Source organism: Diospyros lotus, chromosome 7, assembly GCF_014633365.1.
Source record: "Diospyros lotus cultivar Yz01 chromosome 7, ASM1463336v1, whole genome shotgun sequence".
Lineage (NCBI taxonomy): Eukaryota > Viridiplantae > Streptophyta > Magnoliopsida > Ericales > Ebenaceae > Diospyros > Diospyros lotus.
Window position 1 is genome coordinate 15905478 of NC_068344.1, and position 16916 is coordinate 15922393.

Below are 16916 nucleotides of genomic sequence, written 5' to 3' on the forward strand. Positions count from 1 at the left end.
CTTCAATCAATTCGGAACCTATGATTTCCAATTTCTTTTTATGGAGCCTCCACTCCACTCCACTTCTTCACACTTTCATTCACAAGCAAAGCAATTATTTTTCTCCTATTTTCAATTTCCTAATAGTAAGATATTTAAGACCAAAAAAAAAACCAAAATCAATAGCAATAGCAATTTAACATTTCCATTCGTTACATAGCTTATTTTGGTTTTGAAATCGGAAAGTTGTTTTGGAAAATCTTAAAACTTAATAAGGGCCAATTCCATTCTCTGCTATTACCTCTTCAAACTGTCAAAAACTGCAGCCCAGCCGGACTGGACTGGACTGAGATAGCCAGCCCTTTGCCTAATGCCTGGCATCTGTCAAGTGTTTGCCAAATGCTAAATGCTTTCATTTAAAGCAAAAGCTTGTCTTAGTCAACTGAAGTCAGAAACATTTTCGACCCATACAAACAAGAAGGTTGTTGGATTAATGTTTTTAAGGACATATAGTAATAGAATTACCACTTCAAACTACTTTGTAAAATCAAATATCACTGCCCTACAAACAAGGTCACCTGTGCTTTTAGAACTGCCTAAAAGCGAGTTAGTATGGGCACTAGACCATGATTGATGCAACAGCCCCCCCCACGGAACGCTAATAAAACCTTTTTAACTTCTTTACCTAGGGCAGGGGAGCTTACAATGTTATCAATTTCCTTGTAAATGGGAACGACATATTTCCTACTCCCCACCTCAAAATAGAAACCTGTAATCCACAAATGCAAGGGTTCCCTTTATCCAGCTGACGCATACACCAGAGAGGAGAGTCAAAAAGGAAGGTTACGTATCTTTAGGCCTCACATCCCACCTTGATTTTCTCTTGAGCTGCTGCTTGTCACTCCCAGTTCGGCTCCCGTTAACAACCACCCTTCCTGCTGACTCGAATGATACCTTCCTTAGAGCCGGGGTTAATTCTATGAAATCTTCCTCTTCGTCACTGCCAATCCATCCATATAGAGGTTTGCGCATTACAGTCAGGAGATTATCGGTTGCTGGTATGGAGCAAGATGCAGATGGAGGAGATTGGAGGCGAGCATTGTCAAGCTGCATCTGGCTTTCAAAATTATCATAACCAGTGCTATTGTCATTGTCCTCATCCATCAAACTGCCTCCTTGGTCCAAGGCATTGGCTTCTCGCCTTTCTCCATCTCCTTCAGCTGGCTGAGCATGTTCCCTGTCTTCTAAAAGAGGAAAACCCATGAAAGTCAGACATGGGTTTTTTCTTTTTGGTAGTACACGACTTAGAAGACGTTTAAAAATGTTTGCATATCAAAAAGCATGTCTATGGTTAACATTTCTTATGCTGAACACACATGGACATGGACATGGACATGGACATATGCTCGTCGTTAATTATGGCTGGATATCACCTATACTCAAAATTTTAGGCCGAAAAATGATTTGATTTCTATCCAGTTCGATGAATAGCATGCAGCATCAAAAATGGTCTGGAGCTAGTATCTTACATAAAATAGTTGACACAGGTCACAAGAATAGAAAGAAATTAATTTTCATAACCTAATATAACTCATTAACTTGATCCCTCTATAATTTTCATAACTTTGCACATCTCTTTTATTCTTATAAATGGACACTAAAGTGTTATTTCTTCACTTCCATAGCACTAAAGTACTCCTTTCTGCTACATGAAAGATCAAGGTCTTACCTGTTTCAATAGTTTGTACAGTGGCGCCTGCAACGTTGGAGCAGATAGGGAGGACTAAACTCGAGGGCCCAGCTTCAGCTGCTACAGAGCAATCTCCAATTCTCTCAACCTGCAATGGCTCATCCTGCCAAAGATAAAATATATGTAACAAAGCAAGCAAATGTTCATCATGCTCATATTTATTTTTTTAGTGTGAAAAGATAAGTCATAACAATCAAATGAGATCGATAATCGTTCACATTTTTAGTCACATTCAATTTCCTTAATCCCAGTAGTACGGCCCACATATTAATTGGAAGAAGGCAGTTGAGTCTTGAATAATACTTAATGCAGATTCAAAAACATGTAGCTAGATATATTCTGAATTTGAACATCCATTAATTTCAAGGGGTGCAGGAGCAGGTGAACCACGGGAAGAAAACTGAATCATATGACTGTTCTATCTGCACATATTTACATAACAAATGCAAGAATACGCACAAGAGACTCAACTGCCTAACAGTGTTTAAAAAAGTGTGCTTTACCTGAGCAACTTTAGCTTAGTGCGATTAAAGGATACTTAAATTGTACTTTTACCTGAGCTTCGAGACGCTGAAAAGCATGCTTCAGAAATATGCATAGTTTTTTTTTTTTTTTATCAAACAATATGAAGCATTGGATTTATTTAAATCTTTGCAATAGTGTGGCCGCTTAAATGGAACCCTTACCCAAAAAAGTTGTTATCAGATCTTAGAAAGATCTCAATACAGTCATAAATACATCTAAAAGAAAAAAGAAGATTCCGCAGTATTTACCAAACAATAAACATTGGCGGAACATGTAATTAGGTGTAAAAGCCATAGCAATCAAATGAAATCAATAATCTTTCACATTTTTTGTCACATTCAATTTCCTTAATCCTAGTAGTATGCCCTGCATATCAATAGGAAGAAGGCAGTTGAGTATAGTTTAGTAGTTAATGCAAATTCAAAAATGTGTAGCTAGATATATTCTGAAGTTGAACATCAATTAACTTCAAGGGGTGCACGAGCAGGTGAACCACAGCAAGAAAAGTGAATCATATGACCATTCTATCTGCACATATTTACATAACAAATGCAAGAAAATACGCAAGAGTATCAACTGCCTAACAGTGTTTAAAAAAGCATGCTTTGCCTGAGCGACTTTAGCTCAGCGTGATTAAAGCATTCTTAAGTTGCACTTTTACCTGAGCTTCAAAGCGCTAAAAAACGCGCTTCAGAAATATGCTTGTTTTGTTTTCTTATCAAACAATATGAATCGTTGGATTTGTTTAAATCTTTGCAATAGTGTCACTGCTTGTATGGAATCCTTACCCCAAAAAAATTGTTATCAGATCTTAAAAAGATCTCAGTACAGTCATATATACAACTAAAAGAAAAAGGAAGACTCAGCACTATTGACCAAGCAATAAATATTGATGGAACATGTAATTAGGTCTAAAAGGCATAGCAATCAAATGAAATCAATAATTTTTCACATTTTTAGTCACATTCAATTTCCTTAATCCCAGTAGTATGCCCTGCATATTAATAGGAAGAAGGCCATTGAATCTAGTTTCGTAGTTAATGCAAATTAAAAAATGTGTAGCTAGATATATTCTGCATTTGAACATCTATTAATTTCATGGGCTGCACAAGCAGGTGAACCATCGTAAGAAAAGTGAATTATATATGACCGTTCCATCTGCACATGTTACATAACAAATGCAAGAATATGCACAAGAGACTCAACTGCCTAACAATGTTTAAAAAAGCACGCTTTACCTGAGCAACTTTAGCTCAGCGTGATTAAAGCATACTTAAATTGCACTTTTGCCTGAGCTTCAAAGCGCTAAAAAGTGCGCTTCAGAAATATGCTTGGTTTTATTTTATTTTTTTCATCAAACAATATGAATCGTTGGATTTGTTTATATGGAATCAGAACAAAAACAAATATAACCTAAGCGTAACAGCCTTAGGTATAAAAGGAGGATGGAATCAATCAAACTCTCAGTTTGTATTGAATGAAAGTCCTATATATACAGGTGTAAGGCTATGGCTTTTACTCCTAATTCTATGAGATATAGGATAAAAATTACAGTTTGAATAAGTTACAGATAAGTTAGCATACAAACGACTTAATCTTCAAGCAGAAATTATCTTCTTCTTCAACTTATCTTTTTTAGATTTATTAGGCTTTTTATTCGGCTGCTTTATCCTTCTTTTATTCAAACAGCAACACTCTCTTATCCTTTGCTCAGATCTCCAACACACCCCCCCCCCCCCCCACCCCCACCTCAAGCTGGTAAATAGATATCTATTATTCTCAGCTTGCCAATAAGTGACTCAAATCTACGTCTTGACATGGCCTTTGTAAATATATCAGCCTCTTGACTTGCTATAGGTAGATAGGTTAGTTTTATGCCTCCTTGCTCGATGTCCCTTTGAATAAAATTCCTATCAATCCTAACATGCTTCATTCTATCATACTAGATAGGATTGTTCAAAATACTTATAACTGACTTGCTGTCACTATAAAGCTTTGTTGGTAGGGTTAGAGGCATTCACAAGTCTTCCATCAATCTTGTCAACCAAATCAGTTCACAAATGCCTTAGGCAATTGCCCTAAACTCTGCAACACTATTCCTTGCCACGAACTATTTCTTACTTCTCCATGTGACTAAGTTCTCCATTATGGATCCTGCCCAATCAACATCAGCAAATCCTTCAGCTCCTCTGTTATCCTTCTTTCGAAACAATAAACCTTTTCCTGGTGCCCTCTTTAGGAACCTCAAGATATGGTAGGCTGCATTCATATGTTGTTAAGTAAGTGAGTGCATAAATTGCCTCACAATGCTCACGGCATATGCAATATCCAAGCGAGTGAGTGATAGGTAGATTAACCTCTCAAATAACCTTTGATACCTTCCTTTATTAACAAAAGGATCCTTATCAGTTACTGAACACTTCCAATTTCTTTCAACCAACGTTCTAAAACGTGCTAGGCGCTAGGCTAGCGCCTAGGCGAGGCCTAGGAAAAATGTTCTTACTTGTTGCAGCTGCTCAGCAAGTAGCAGCAATAGCAAGCAGCTGTTATAGCAACGCTTGCTGCTTTCTGCAATAAGAAGTAGCAACAACAAGCAGTTGTTACAGTGTCAACAACGCTTGTTGCTTGCTGCAACAAGGAGCAATCCATACATATTGGAGGAAGACGAGATCGACGATGAGAGAGAACGGCCAAGAGATGAGATTGGCAACAACGAGAGAGAACAGCCAAGAGATGAGATCGACGACGACGAGAGAGAACGGCCAAGAGACAAGATCGATGGCAAGAGAGAACGGCCAAGAGGCGAGATCGGCGGTAGAGAGAGAACAACGAAGAGACGGGATCAGCGGTGGCGGAAAGAGAGAGAGAGAGAGAGAAACGACCCATGCGACGAACAACCAGAGAGAGAAAGGGAAAGGGGAACCAATCGTCGCCGCCAATCTATCGAGCCCAGTGCCTAGAGGGGAGTTACCCTTAATCACAACGGCCAGAGTCGCATTTTCGAACACTACTTTCAACAGATGTATAAGTGGGTTTACTCCCCAACATACCAATATCTCTTAGGAGATCAAGAGTATACTTCCTTTGAGAGATTAAATGCCTTGTTTGCTCCTTGCTACTTCCATCCCGAGAAAGTACTTCATTGTTCCCAAATTTTTAACCTCAAATTCCTCCCTTAACCTCTCCTAAATATCATCTCCAGTGATAATAATATCATCCACATACACAATCAAAATAGCCCTTTTTCCATTTGCTCCATGTTTAGTAAATAAAGTATGATATGTTTCCCCTTGCTTGTACCCAAATTTGATAAGAGTAGAACTAAACTTTTTAAACCATGCTCTTGGTGATTGTTTTAATCCATAGAGCGATCGGTACAGTTTGCAAACCTTGCCCACGTTCTCTCTTTCCTCAAATCCGAGTGGAATCTTCATATATATTTCTTCCTCTAACTCTCTATTTAGGAAGACATTCTTTATATCTAACTAAAACAATTCCCAATCAAGGTTAACAGCAAGAGATAATAGTACCCTTATGGGATTTAGTTTTGCCACAGGAGCAAATGTCTCCTCATAATCTATTCCATAGATTTGAGAGAACCATATTGCCACCAACCTTGCTTTATACCTGTCTATGCTTCCATCTTACCTATATTTGACAAAAAATACCCACTTACATCCAACAATCTTCTTATCCTTTAGAGTTTCAACAATTTCTCACGTATGATTGCCAATGGGCCTTCATTTCTTCCATAACAGCCTCCTTCCACCTAGGGTCTTTCATGGCCTCTTGAATATTCTATGGAACTGCCACTTCATCAATTGTTGTGGTGAATGCCCTAAATTGGGGTGACAATCTAGAGTGTGTTAAGGAGTTAGAGATAGTATACTTAACACAAGATCTTACCCCTTTTCAAATAGCAATAGGAACATCCAACATGTCACTGTCAACTTTGGTGCTCTCCTCACTTGTTAGACCATCTTTCGGTTCCAATAATTGGTTGAGTTGAGGAGCAGGATCTTTTGGTCTTCTAGATTAGACCTTTATAGGTTTATTTGAGGGCACTTCTCCTTCCGAATTAGAACCATAGGTTCAACTGGTTGAGTGATAAGCTGGTCGAAAGGGTAATCAAGAGAGGAGGTAGGTTTTGGACCATCTAATCGTGATTGTTCAGCTGTAATTGATGGAGGTAAATTAGCTACATCAAGTTGGGTTAGATCAGCACCTGAGGAGGGTGAGAGAGGAGAAGGAAGAGATATAGGCATAGAAACAGTGGGATCCCAATGGCCGCCTTCCCTTGTTATTTCCCTTTAAATGGAGACACTTGAGTAATAGGATTCATGCTCAACAAATGTTACATCACAACAGATAAAGAACCTTTGTGATAGTGGGCAATAGCATTTGTACCTCTTTTGAGTTAGAGAGTAACCAAGAAAGATACATTTAATAGCTTTTGGTTCAAGTTTATGATGGTTAGGTTTGATGTGATGAACATATATAGTGCAGCCAAATAATTTTGGAGGAAGGGAGCTTAGGATTCGAGCAAGAGGAAAGATGCTCAACAAATTGTTTAAAGGGGTATGAAAATTGAGCACATTAGATGGCAGCCGATTTATCAAATAGGAGGCGATTAGAATGGCTTCTCCCCAATACCTATTAGGAAGGGAACTAGTGAACATCAAGGAACGAGGAACTAAGTAGATGCCGATTTTTCCTCTCAGGAACCCCATTTTGTTGAGGGGTATAGGGACAGGTGCTTTGATGAAAAATCCAATGTGTTGTAAGGTATTGGGTAAATGAATGAGAAAAGTATTCCCGACTATTGTCAGTCCTAAGGATGTCAATAGAGGACTATAATATATTAAGAATCGGCTTGTGAAAACTTTGAAACATAGCACACCTCAAATTTTTTCTTTCATAAGGTATACCCAACAAACCCTAGTGTGGTCATCAATGAAAGTAACAAACCATCAGGTACCAGACAAGCTTGAAACTCTTGTTGGTCCCCATATGTCACTGTGGATCAAATAAAAGGGTTTGGGTGGTGTGTGTGGATGAGGTAGGTAAGTACTATGTGTTTGTTTGGCAAGAATACAATGTTCACACTAAAGAACTAGCTTTTCTTTATTGATAAATAAACTTGGATACAAACGTCTTAGGTATGAAAAACTTGGATGGCCAAGGCGTTTGTGCGAATTAGAACTAACAATAACAAAAGACGACTTATGTAGTAACTAATCCATAGGAGAAGCCTTGTTCTCTAAAACCCGATAGAGTCTACATCGTTTGGTCTTCTGTAGATTTCACCATTAGCAGTCTCCCGTTGTTCGCCAGTGACGATCAATCGAAGTTCTCAGTTGACAGCTTCCCATTCTATTGTACCTCTCGTCAGAATCCTATATCAAAAACCCAAAAAATTGAAACCCTAACCCCAATTTTCGTCTACTTTCATCAGTCTCCCATGGCCATCATCGCTGCAGATCTTGCCATCGCCATCGTCTTCCGCAGTTTTGCTTCGTCCTCGACCGTCGTTGCCATTGTTTAGGCTTCCTCCACTGGTCTTCCGCGATTTGCTTCGTAACTAGTCTTCAGTCGTGGGTCTCCCACGGCAGTGTTCCAATGCTTACCCACCAATCTTCCGCGGCCGTCGATCTTTAACAGCTGTCTCTCACAGCCATCAGTCTTCCGCCACCATCATCGCTAGTCTTCCTCACAACCAACGCCTTCAGCGCCTACTCTCGCCGCAGCCATGCTCGCCATCATCACTGGCAATTGTTGCTTGTTTTCGCCACAACCAAGTTCACTATCGACTCCTCCGCCACTACCCATTGTCACTTCATCGCAACCATGTTCACCAACAGCTTCTTCTTCTATCGCCGCTATCGCAACTTGCTTCCGTCGTGGTTGTGCCTGCCATCGTCTTTGGAAATTTTGCTTCATCCCTGGCCGCTATCGTCGTTTGGCTATGAGGGCTTCTGGATGTTTTCCCTTTTTTCTAGGGAAGCTTCCTCTAGAAGCTTGTTGTATAATATAATATATATATATATATGTAATGTAAGCTTAACAACTTCTTTCTCCACCCAAAAGCTTTAATACACATGTATATATATATATATAATTCTTTTTCCACCAAGTTTCGTCAACAAGCTTTACTATATATAATGCCTGGTTTCTTTTTCAATTTTTTTTTTTTTGTATAAAGAAATAATTGAAAACTGAAACGGTGGCAGGTGCAAAAATATTAAACGAATGAGCATACCATTAGTGAGATTATCACATACGTGTAATGTCTTCCCCCAATTGATTTTATTAGACTTCCTGCAGCTTGAGTTTGTGTGAGAGCCATTGTTGTATTTTTAGGTTTTTTGGACATTTCCCATAGATGGCGCCAATTATTGTTATCAAGATACAACAATAAATTTATTTAATTAGAAACGTTATCGTCAAGCAGGCAAAATCTGCAAGGAAGAAAACAATCAGAGGGTGCGGGGAGGTCCTTGCGCAAACACTCTGATACTTAAGTCAGACATTGAAGATGATGAAGACTATACTAAAACCAGTATTAGAGACGTACATTTTTAGTAATGAATGTCTACTTATTTATAAAGAGATATGGAATAATCTTAAATAGTCTGAGATTATGATTCTTACAGATAACATTTATTTTGACATTTCCTAAACTCGTTAGGATTAGGATTCTGACATTTTGAAACCTATTAGGATTAGGATTAATACTAGGATTCTTATGGATGATATTTATTCCAATATTTCGAAATCCCTTTAGAATTAGAATTCGTTATGGATAATTGCTTATCTTTTTCTTGGAATATTTGGAGGGATTTTTGAATGTCGGAGTTATCTAGTTGGCGCAGGAACCCCTCCCCCCCCGGTCGGGGTTATGGGAAATTTACGCCTTTTAGCCCAAAGAGATATTTTAGGCTTTTTACTGGGCTTTTGCCTATGACACAACATCTATCTTTTGTTAAATTTGCAGCCCTCCTTATTTAGTTTCTTTTTAATGTATCTTTTTAATGGTTTATATTTGTGATGCTTCTAGAAGTTAATACTCTTTATTTCAATTATGTGTGCTTCACCTCGCTTAAGCATGCACTTCGCTTTACGGTTAATCTCCGTAGGTCTTCTTCGCTTAAGTGCACTTAGCGCTTTTGAAAATACTGTTAATCTATAATAATAAGACGAGGGTTTTTGAAAATGTCTCAAATGGATCAGAGGTTTCAATGGCTGAGATTAATTTGCAATGTATATGAAGGGTTGAGATTGGCTCAGATGAATGGATCTTCTCGCCCACTCACTCCCTTTGTCTTTCTCTCTCTCACTCTATCTTTCTTTCTCTCACAGACCCACCCACCCACCCCTCACTCACTACCTCTCTCTCTCCCTCTCTCTTTCTCTCCATCACAGACCCACCCACCCACCCACGCCGACAATGGGAGGGGCAACCTACGAGCGGCGAGGGGCGACAACAGGCAATGCGAACTACAGGGGGCCGACGAGTGGGAGCGACCGGCTGGGGGGGCGACAGCGAAGGGAGGGGTGCAAACCAGGGGGGTGGGCCACGGCCGACGATGCTAGGGGCGAGGGGGGGCGACAGCCGGCGATAGTGCTCTTTGCAGTGGTGAGGACTAGGCGGTGCGAGCACAAAGGGAGGGGCGACGAGGGAGGGGTGAAAGGTTAGTGCTCGTAACGAGGAGGCGACGACCGACGATGCTCGTGACGGTGGAGGGGTGAGGGGAGCAACGGCCGGCTAATGGTGCTCTTTGGGAGAGAAAGAGAATGGGGGATGGCGGAGGAGATGAAGAGACCGACGCGATTGCGGATCTAGTCCGGTGGTGCGGCGGCGAGAGGTGACAGCAGGCGGTGCGAACGACGGGGGGCCGACAGGTAGGGGCAACCGGTGGGAAGGGTGCGAACCGGGGGGGCAACAACCAACGATGTTAGCGGCAGTGGCGGGGGTAAGGGGGGCGACAGCCGACGGCAGTGCTCTTTGCGGTGGTGGGGATAAGGCAGTGCGAGCACAGAGGGAGGGGCGATGGGCCAGTGCTCGCAGCGGGGGATGGCGAAGGAGATGAAGAGACAAATGCGATGGCAGATCTAGTCCGGTGGTAGCCGGAGGAGACTGGTGCGGTGGATCTGAGAAGGAGAAGAACAAAGGGATGGTGGCTGGCAGTGGCTCGGCAGTGGCCGAAAAGCGTAGAGGGGGGCAGAGCGGAACTCTGAGCATTTTTCTGATAATCTTTGCATGCATAGAAGAGAGGTGGTCGCAACAAAGGTGCAGTAGCTGAGATGGGGCGGAGGAACGAAGATGTAGAGGCGATGGTGCGCGCGGCTTTAGCGGAGAAGTGGCGGCGGCGACGCCATTTGGGGCAGAGGTTAAAATCTCACCTTAACTCTTATACCATGTTCAAATCAGAAAAAAAAAAATTAGAAAATTATATAAACCACCACACAAATTACATAAAGTCCAGACACACACACATAATAAGATTATCAAAAAAATTAACATACATTTTGTACCAAATAAAGCAGAAACTACTCTAATACATTAACTCCAACTCTAGCCAAGATATATACAAAATTAGACAAGAGTAAATAAGTCAATATACACCAAATATAACTACTCTAATACATTAACTCTAACTCTAACATGCTGTACCATTTGCTTAGATGAATCTGTTCAAGAATAAGAGTTCCACTATGTGGTTGTTCTAATGGTGATGATGGTGTATATATATAGAGAGAGATTGTACTAAAAGGCATATGAAAGTTGTATACATTTTATCATTTTCCATTTTATTATTGTACATTCTCCCAATTGGAAGATACAGATTTGGATTGATACAATGACATTCAAAGCTGTGATGGAGAGTGAGCGAGTATTTACAATGACTTGTAGATAAATAACCCATTTTGATAAACTAGATTAAAGAATTATCCATTTTGCAAATGTATTATATATAATTACGTTTTGTGGTCATTCTTTAATCTTATTTATGTTTAGGCACACTATGGGTTTATTTTGCAATGGTAAATAGTTTGAAATGGGCAAAACAATGGTTATTATTGTTTTGATCCCTAAAGCAATTGGTAAATGGTCATGTTGAGGCATGACGATGGTTAATATTATGATGTTTTATGGTAATCAGCATGCATATGACATGGTTTGGTTTTGATTATAAAATATATAAGTTTTGTAGACAGGTTAATATATTTGTGGCATCATATTTTCCAAGGATATTCTGTCGAAAAATTGAAAATTTCTTACATTGATTTCAATTTACATTTTCAAAGGATACTCTCTCATTACATGGTTTTTGAATTAAGCAAATTTTTTTAGTGACCCATAATATAATTCAATACCTCTTGCTTAGTTTTGTTCATTCATTGAGATAGCGATTGATTTATAAGTAGTTTATGTCATTTTGTTTTTGTGATTAAAGTAGTCTGTGATTGAAAAATTTTATTGGTTTATTTTATCTGTCATTTTTACAAGTATTGATATAGTTGTTTGTGTAGGAAGAATGGTGTTGTGGTAATTAGTACATAGTTGGATTTTAGTGTGCATATGACATGATTTGATTATGATTATGAAATATATAAGTTTTGTAGACAGATTGATATATTTGTTGTATCATATTTTCAGAGGATACCCAGTCAAATTTTTGACAAAGTATCCACATTTTGACCATTTTTATTTCACTAAAGTCATGACATTAAAAATTATCAAACGATTTTCAGATTAATGCATGTTTATATTCATTGTTTGATTATTTCATATTTAAGAACTATATACATTGTCTTTAAACACGTGATATAGGGCGAGTTTAGACTTTCAATTTAGTACGTGTCTGAGTTCAGTACTTGATTATTTCGTGTTCAAATTCTATGTTCGATTTTTTTTAGTTACACCGTGCCTGAAGGCACGAGTTATTCCTAGTATATATATATATATATATATATATATAGAAAGACTCAATATTTGAGGGAAGACCAAGATCTTATACATGTAGAGCTGGCTCATTCCATCTTATGGCTCAACAAAGACTCAAAAGAGAAGGAGTTCTAATATTTTAAACCAAATCTAGTTGATGTAGTAAACTAATCCAGTCAGACAATACATCTGTAGCATTAATAACATGCATCCTAATGATGCATGTGCATTCTCTAAAGAAAATCCAGATCATTTCAAGGTGTAGAGATACAGTTCATAGCCTGAACAGGTTCATTCTCATTTCTGTATCTTTTATGAGGAGAGAAGAAGTAGCTTTTTCCTTTTTCATATTTGTGGAATTTTTGGGTGAGACTGCATACTTTGATACCTAGGCTTTTGCGTTTTCATGTAAATGGTGGTGATGCTTCATTTGGCATCCTTTTTGTTACAAATAATAATAATAAACATTCTCATAAAAGAATTGGAAACAAAAAAATCAAAGGGTAAGAAGATGGCAGAGCGAAGGAAATCTCCTCAATGAGGAATTGCACCAGAAAGCTGAAGAAGACAAAAGACCCTAGTTAAAGGACATGCAAAGAAAGAATATTTTCCCTGTTATACTTTCACGATCCATAATCATAACACTCTTCTAAACATTCAAGATTCCTAGACTTTAACAGAAAAAAGAAAAACCTGTTCAAGTTTGGAACAATCTCCAATAATCTAAACATTGTTTTGGCCGATGCAATAAATCAAGTCAAAGGAATGAAAATATAGTTGCAACTGATTCATCCTGCCTGCATGCCCTACACACATCAGTTAAGAAGAAGTTAATGCTACACTGATAACCTTGCCATGCTGAGATAGATACCTTTTAGTGCCACAAACACAAACTTGTCAAATAATATCACAATCTGGTTCGTGGATGAAAAGATGGATGTTATTTGGAATCACCATGAACTCTATTATGGATATATCAAAAGTAAAATTTTAATTCTTTCTAATAGCCAATGATGATTTTATAGCATATTAGCATGGTTATTGAAGTCTAACCAATGTATCTCAGAACACATCCAAAGACAAGCAGCTGAACAAGAAAAACAATGTCTACATTCGGGAAGATGGACTGAGACAAATAACAGAAAATAAGGCAGGGATAAGCCAAGCAAGGAAAATCTTTCAAAGTTCCAAAATTGTTATGCTATGCTGTCCAGAATCCTTAGTGTAATGCCAAAGCATGAACATTACCTCATGCCCACACTCCTTTTGAGAAGGCATCGTTGATTGTCCGATGAAATCCAAAGGTAAGTTTCAGGGGTTTATTCATATGATTCAGTATGTAATTGCAACTATAATCACTAATTTTGTCAGGATATGAAGTGAAGCAATAGCAGCAGTAATAATATGTATCTACCTGTTCTCGCAAGAAGAAAAACAGGGGAGCCATTTGGAGAATGGATAAGAATGCTTTCTTGATTCTTTTGAATTTATTGTAAATATTGAATGGAACCCCCAATTAGTTCATAAAACAAATTTTGTGCACTAAAGTTCAGGCCCTAAATACATCTTGTATAACTGGAATCCATATACAATTGTGCATAAATGCACATTCAAATCAAGTAACATTGGAAAGACCAGATAGTTAACTACCCAACCTTATATGTCATTTAAAGGTGTTGAACAGGGTCAGATATTGAGCTGAATAGCTGCTATTGAACTTACACAATGAACCAAAAAGGATCAGTTCAATAGGCAGTTATTGAACTGAAAATGATCGAGTTTTTAGGTCTGAAAATGTCAATTTAATTCAAAGAAAAGACCAATTCATATATGAACTGAAACAAAACCCTACACCCTAAATATATGTAATTGATCCCATTAATGGGATTAAAGCTTGGTACTGTCATCATTTTTGTCTTCATTATAATACACTATTACCCCAACTGGAATTTAAATTTCATTTATCAAAAAATAGTAAAATATACAGAACTTTCTATTGTCAATTTTTTTTAAGTCTAATCGCATTTTAGTATCCTACTTTCAGCTTATGACTTTGTTCTCCAGACAAAGTGTCACACCCTTAGGGTTGAGCGAAGATTAAGAGAATAATTTGGGGAAGAGATCAAATGGGAGGAGAGAAACAACAGATGAGATAAGGGACAGAAGATAACTGAGAGAGAGAGAGAGACAGAAATATTAAGAGAGAACTGCAGCAAGAAAATTAGAGTATTCGAGAGAATGGAAATTAGAGAGAGAAGAAGAAGATATGAGAGAATTACAAACTATTTATTAATTCCATTCCTCCCCCAACATAGGTTGTGGCTTCAATATATAAGCTCACAGATGCAATCTCCTTACTTACAAGACAAGGAATTATAGCTACCTTAGCAATAGAACAAAAAGGAAAAAGTTAAGCCCCCGGGCATGGCACAAGTGATAAAGCTCCCAAGTTTTCTTGGGAGTGGCGAGAGATCAACTCTTGGTGGAACCAGAAATGCCTCACTTGTTCGCATGGGAGTGTATAAGTTTGCAACCACATCCAATTTACCCGAAGGCCAAATCAAGGGGGAAAGGTCGATCTTCTCCAAAACTAAGTGTACGAAACCGGAACACCTGGGTTATCAAGAAAAAAAAAAAAAAGGCAAAAGGAACAAATAGCCTTGACAGAAATTAAAAAAAAAAAAAACAGAAAAGCAAAATTACAAGTACTACCTTGAAATGTGACAAATGTCTAATTTTCGGCTTGGCGGCAAAGAAAGTCTCTAAAATGAAAGATAGTTGCATCAATTAAAAAATAAAAAATAAAAACTAGCAAACAGGAATATTATCAAGAACAATACCAGGCAAATATTTTCCCCTTGGCTGCATTTGTCTGGTTCAGCTTCACCCTCTTGTTCATCAAGAATTGCATCAATGAGAATCTTGTATGCATCAGCTTCAATAAAAGGCCACCCTTCATCCCCACCATACTCCTGCAACAAAACCCTCTTCCTCGTCACACAATAAAATCTTAATAAACATATAAATTCACATTGGATCACATTTGCCCGTTTGGTTTCTATAAAATTATGGAATAAGAGAAAAAAGGAAAATGACCTTGAGAAGTTCTTTGACCTTTCTCTGAACCAGATTATCAGAGAAGCCAAACGGCAGCATCGCATCAACCGCGGCGTCCATTCTAGTCAGCCCCGGCTGCCACACCCGATACCAGAAACAGAACCGAAAATCAAAATCAACAGAGAAAGTAGAAGAAACAAGGGGGGAGAAAGTGCGGAAATGAGAGGGAAATGGGAACAAAACCTTCCGTGATCTCCTTCTGGGCGCCATTTGCTTCTTCTATCTCCAAGCTTCTGCTCTCCAGCAGCAGTAGTAACAGAGCAATACAGTCACTCTCTCTCTCTCTCTGAGAGTTTGCGAAGACGAAGACGAAATGGGCAAGGGAAGATGAGGACGAGAGATTTGGCGATTCTCATGCTCTGCGCCCTCGCAATTTTCTCCTCTCTATCTCTCTCTCTCTCTCAAAACATTCAGAAAACGGAGCACCCTCTGTTTCGGAGAACATTCAGAAAGCGGAGCAAGGGGTTATATAATATGATTACTTAATGCTACGTGGGTGACAACTTAATTTATCACGATATTTTAGCATCAAAATATCACGATAAATTCAATCTAAAATTAAACCAATAATTTGAATGTGAATACCCTCTCAGGCTTTCTTCCTCATATTCTCTCTCTCTCTCTCTCTCTCTCTCTCTCTCTCCACTATTGCCGCCAACGTCTCCTCCCCCTTTGTTGCTGCCAGCTTCTCTTCCCCCCTTTGTTGTCTCCGGCTTCTCCTCCCGTTATCGTTGCCGCCGGCGTCTCCTCCACCCGCCCCTCACCTACTCTCTCTCTCTCTCTCGCCGCTATCCGCTGCTGTCGAATCTCAGCCGTCTCCCTCGCCGCATCCACCATCCGCTGCTATCGCCACACCCTCCCCTCACCCACACTCTCTCTCATTCTTGTTGGCACTTTGGATAATACATTGGTGAGTTTCCTTATTCTTATCGTTCTAGCTCCATTACTAATTGGAGTCGGAGCACTGCACTTGAGCTAAAGCTTTAGTGTTTAACATCTAGGAGACTTTTCTATTTCTTGATGCGTGTTAATCTATGAAATTGAAAGATGTCGTAACCCTGGACGCATTCAATGCATTTATCCGAAAACAGCTGGGAAAATTTATGAAAATCAAAATATAGTAGTATGATTGGTGTTATTGTTTCCCTGTTTGTTTACATTCCTGAGACAGCAATGCTTCAGAGTTTTCTGCTAATTGATTTTAATTTTCAGATTCATTGTCTCTGCAAAATCAATGCTCCTCTGATGGGGTAAATTTGTTGCTAGGAAGTGTGAATATATAAGTTTTCAAACCTGTGTACTTTTTGAACAATGAGTCAGTACGTATACTTTATAGTTTATAGGTTTAAGTTGAGAGCATATGGATTGAAGCTCTTAGTTTAATCTGGTTTAGAGCTTACAGAATCTTTACATCTGGAAACTTTAAGCTTGCCATCAATTGCCCAGCCAGCAGTTAGTATACTGTTTTTTGTTCGCCTTCTAATCTTTTGTTGAAATATAAATTTGATTTTACGTACGAAGTGCAGGTTTAAAATCCTTCCATCAGTTATCTGATGGATATGATTTGGGCCGGTTACATTTGCATTACTGGTGATT

General features: G+C 38.8%; 1 protein-coding gene across 2 annotated transcripts; it reads right to left on the reverse strand.

Moving 5' to 3' along the window:
• Positions 1 to 391: 391 nt before the first annotated feature.
• LOC127806546 (uncharacterized) lies at positions 392 to 15749 on the reverse strand. 2 transcript variants are annotated; one of them, XM_052343910.1, is made up of 5 exons: positions 15504 to 15749; positions 15300 to 15395; positions 15044 to 15175; positions 1709 to 1832; positions 392 to 1220 (listed from the first exon to the last, which is right to left on the reverse strand). In XM_052343910.1, the coding sequence occupies exons 1-5, from the start codon at positions 15528 to 15530 to the stop codon at positions 823 to 825; spliced, it is 777 nt and encodes a 258-aa protein (XP_052199870.1). In that variant the 5' UTR covers positions 15531 to 15749; the 3' UTR covers positions 392 to 822. The 2 variants fall into 2 exon arrangements, with proteins under 2 accessions (XP_052199870.1, XP_052199869.1); XM_052343909.1 differs by having other exon boundaries at positions 395 to 1223.
• Positions 15750 to 16916: the final 1167 nt, after the last annotated feature.

Coding starts and splice junctions, on each gene's coding strand:
- LOC127806546 (XM_052343909.1), bottom strand. CDS start 15,530: ATGGCGCCCAGAAGGAGATCACGGAAG. Junction 15,176..15,299: donor AGGTCAAAGAACTTCTCAAG/GTCATTTTCCTT, acceptor GTTTTGTTGCAG/GAGTATGGTGGGGATGAAGG. Junction 1,833..15,043: donor AAGGGGAAAATATTTGCCTG/GTATTGTTCTTG, acceptor TATCTTTGGCAG/GATGAGCCATTGCAGGTTGA.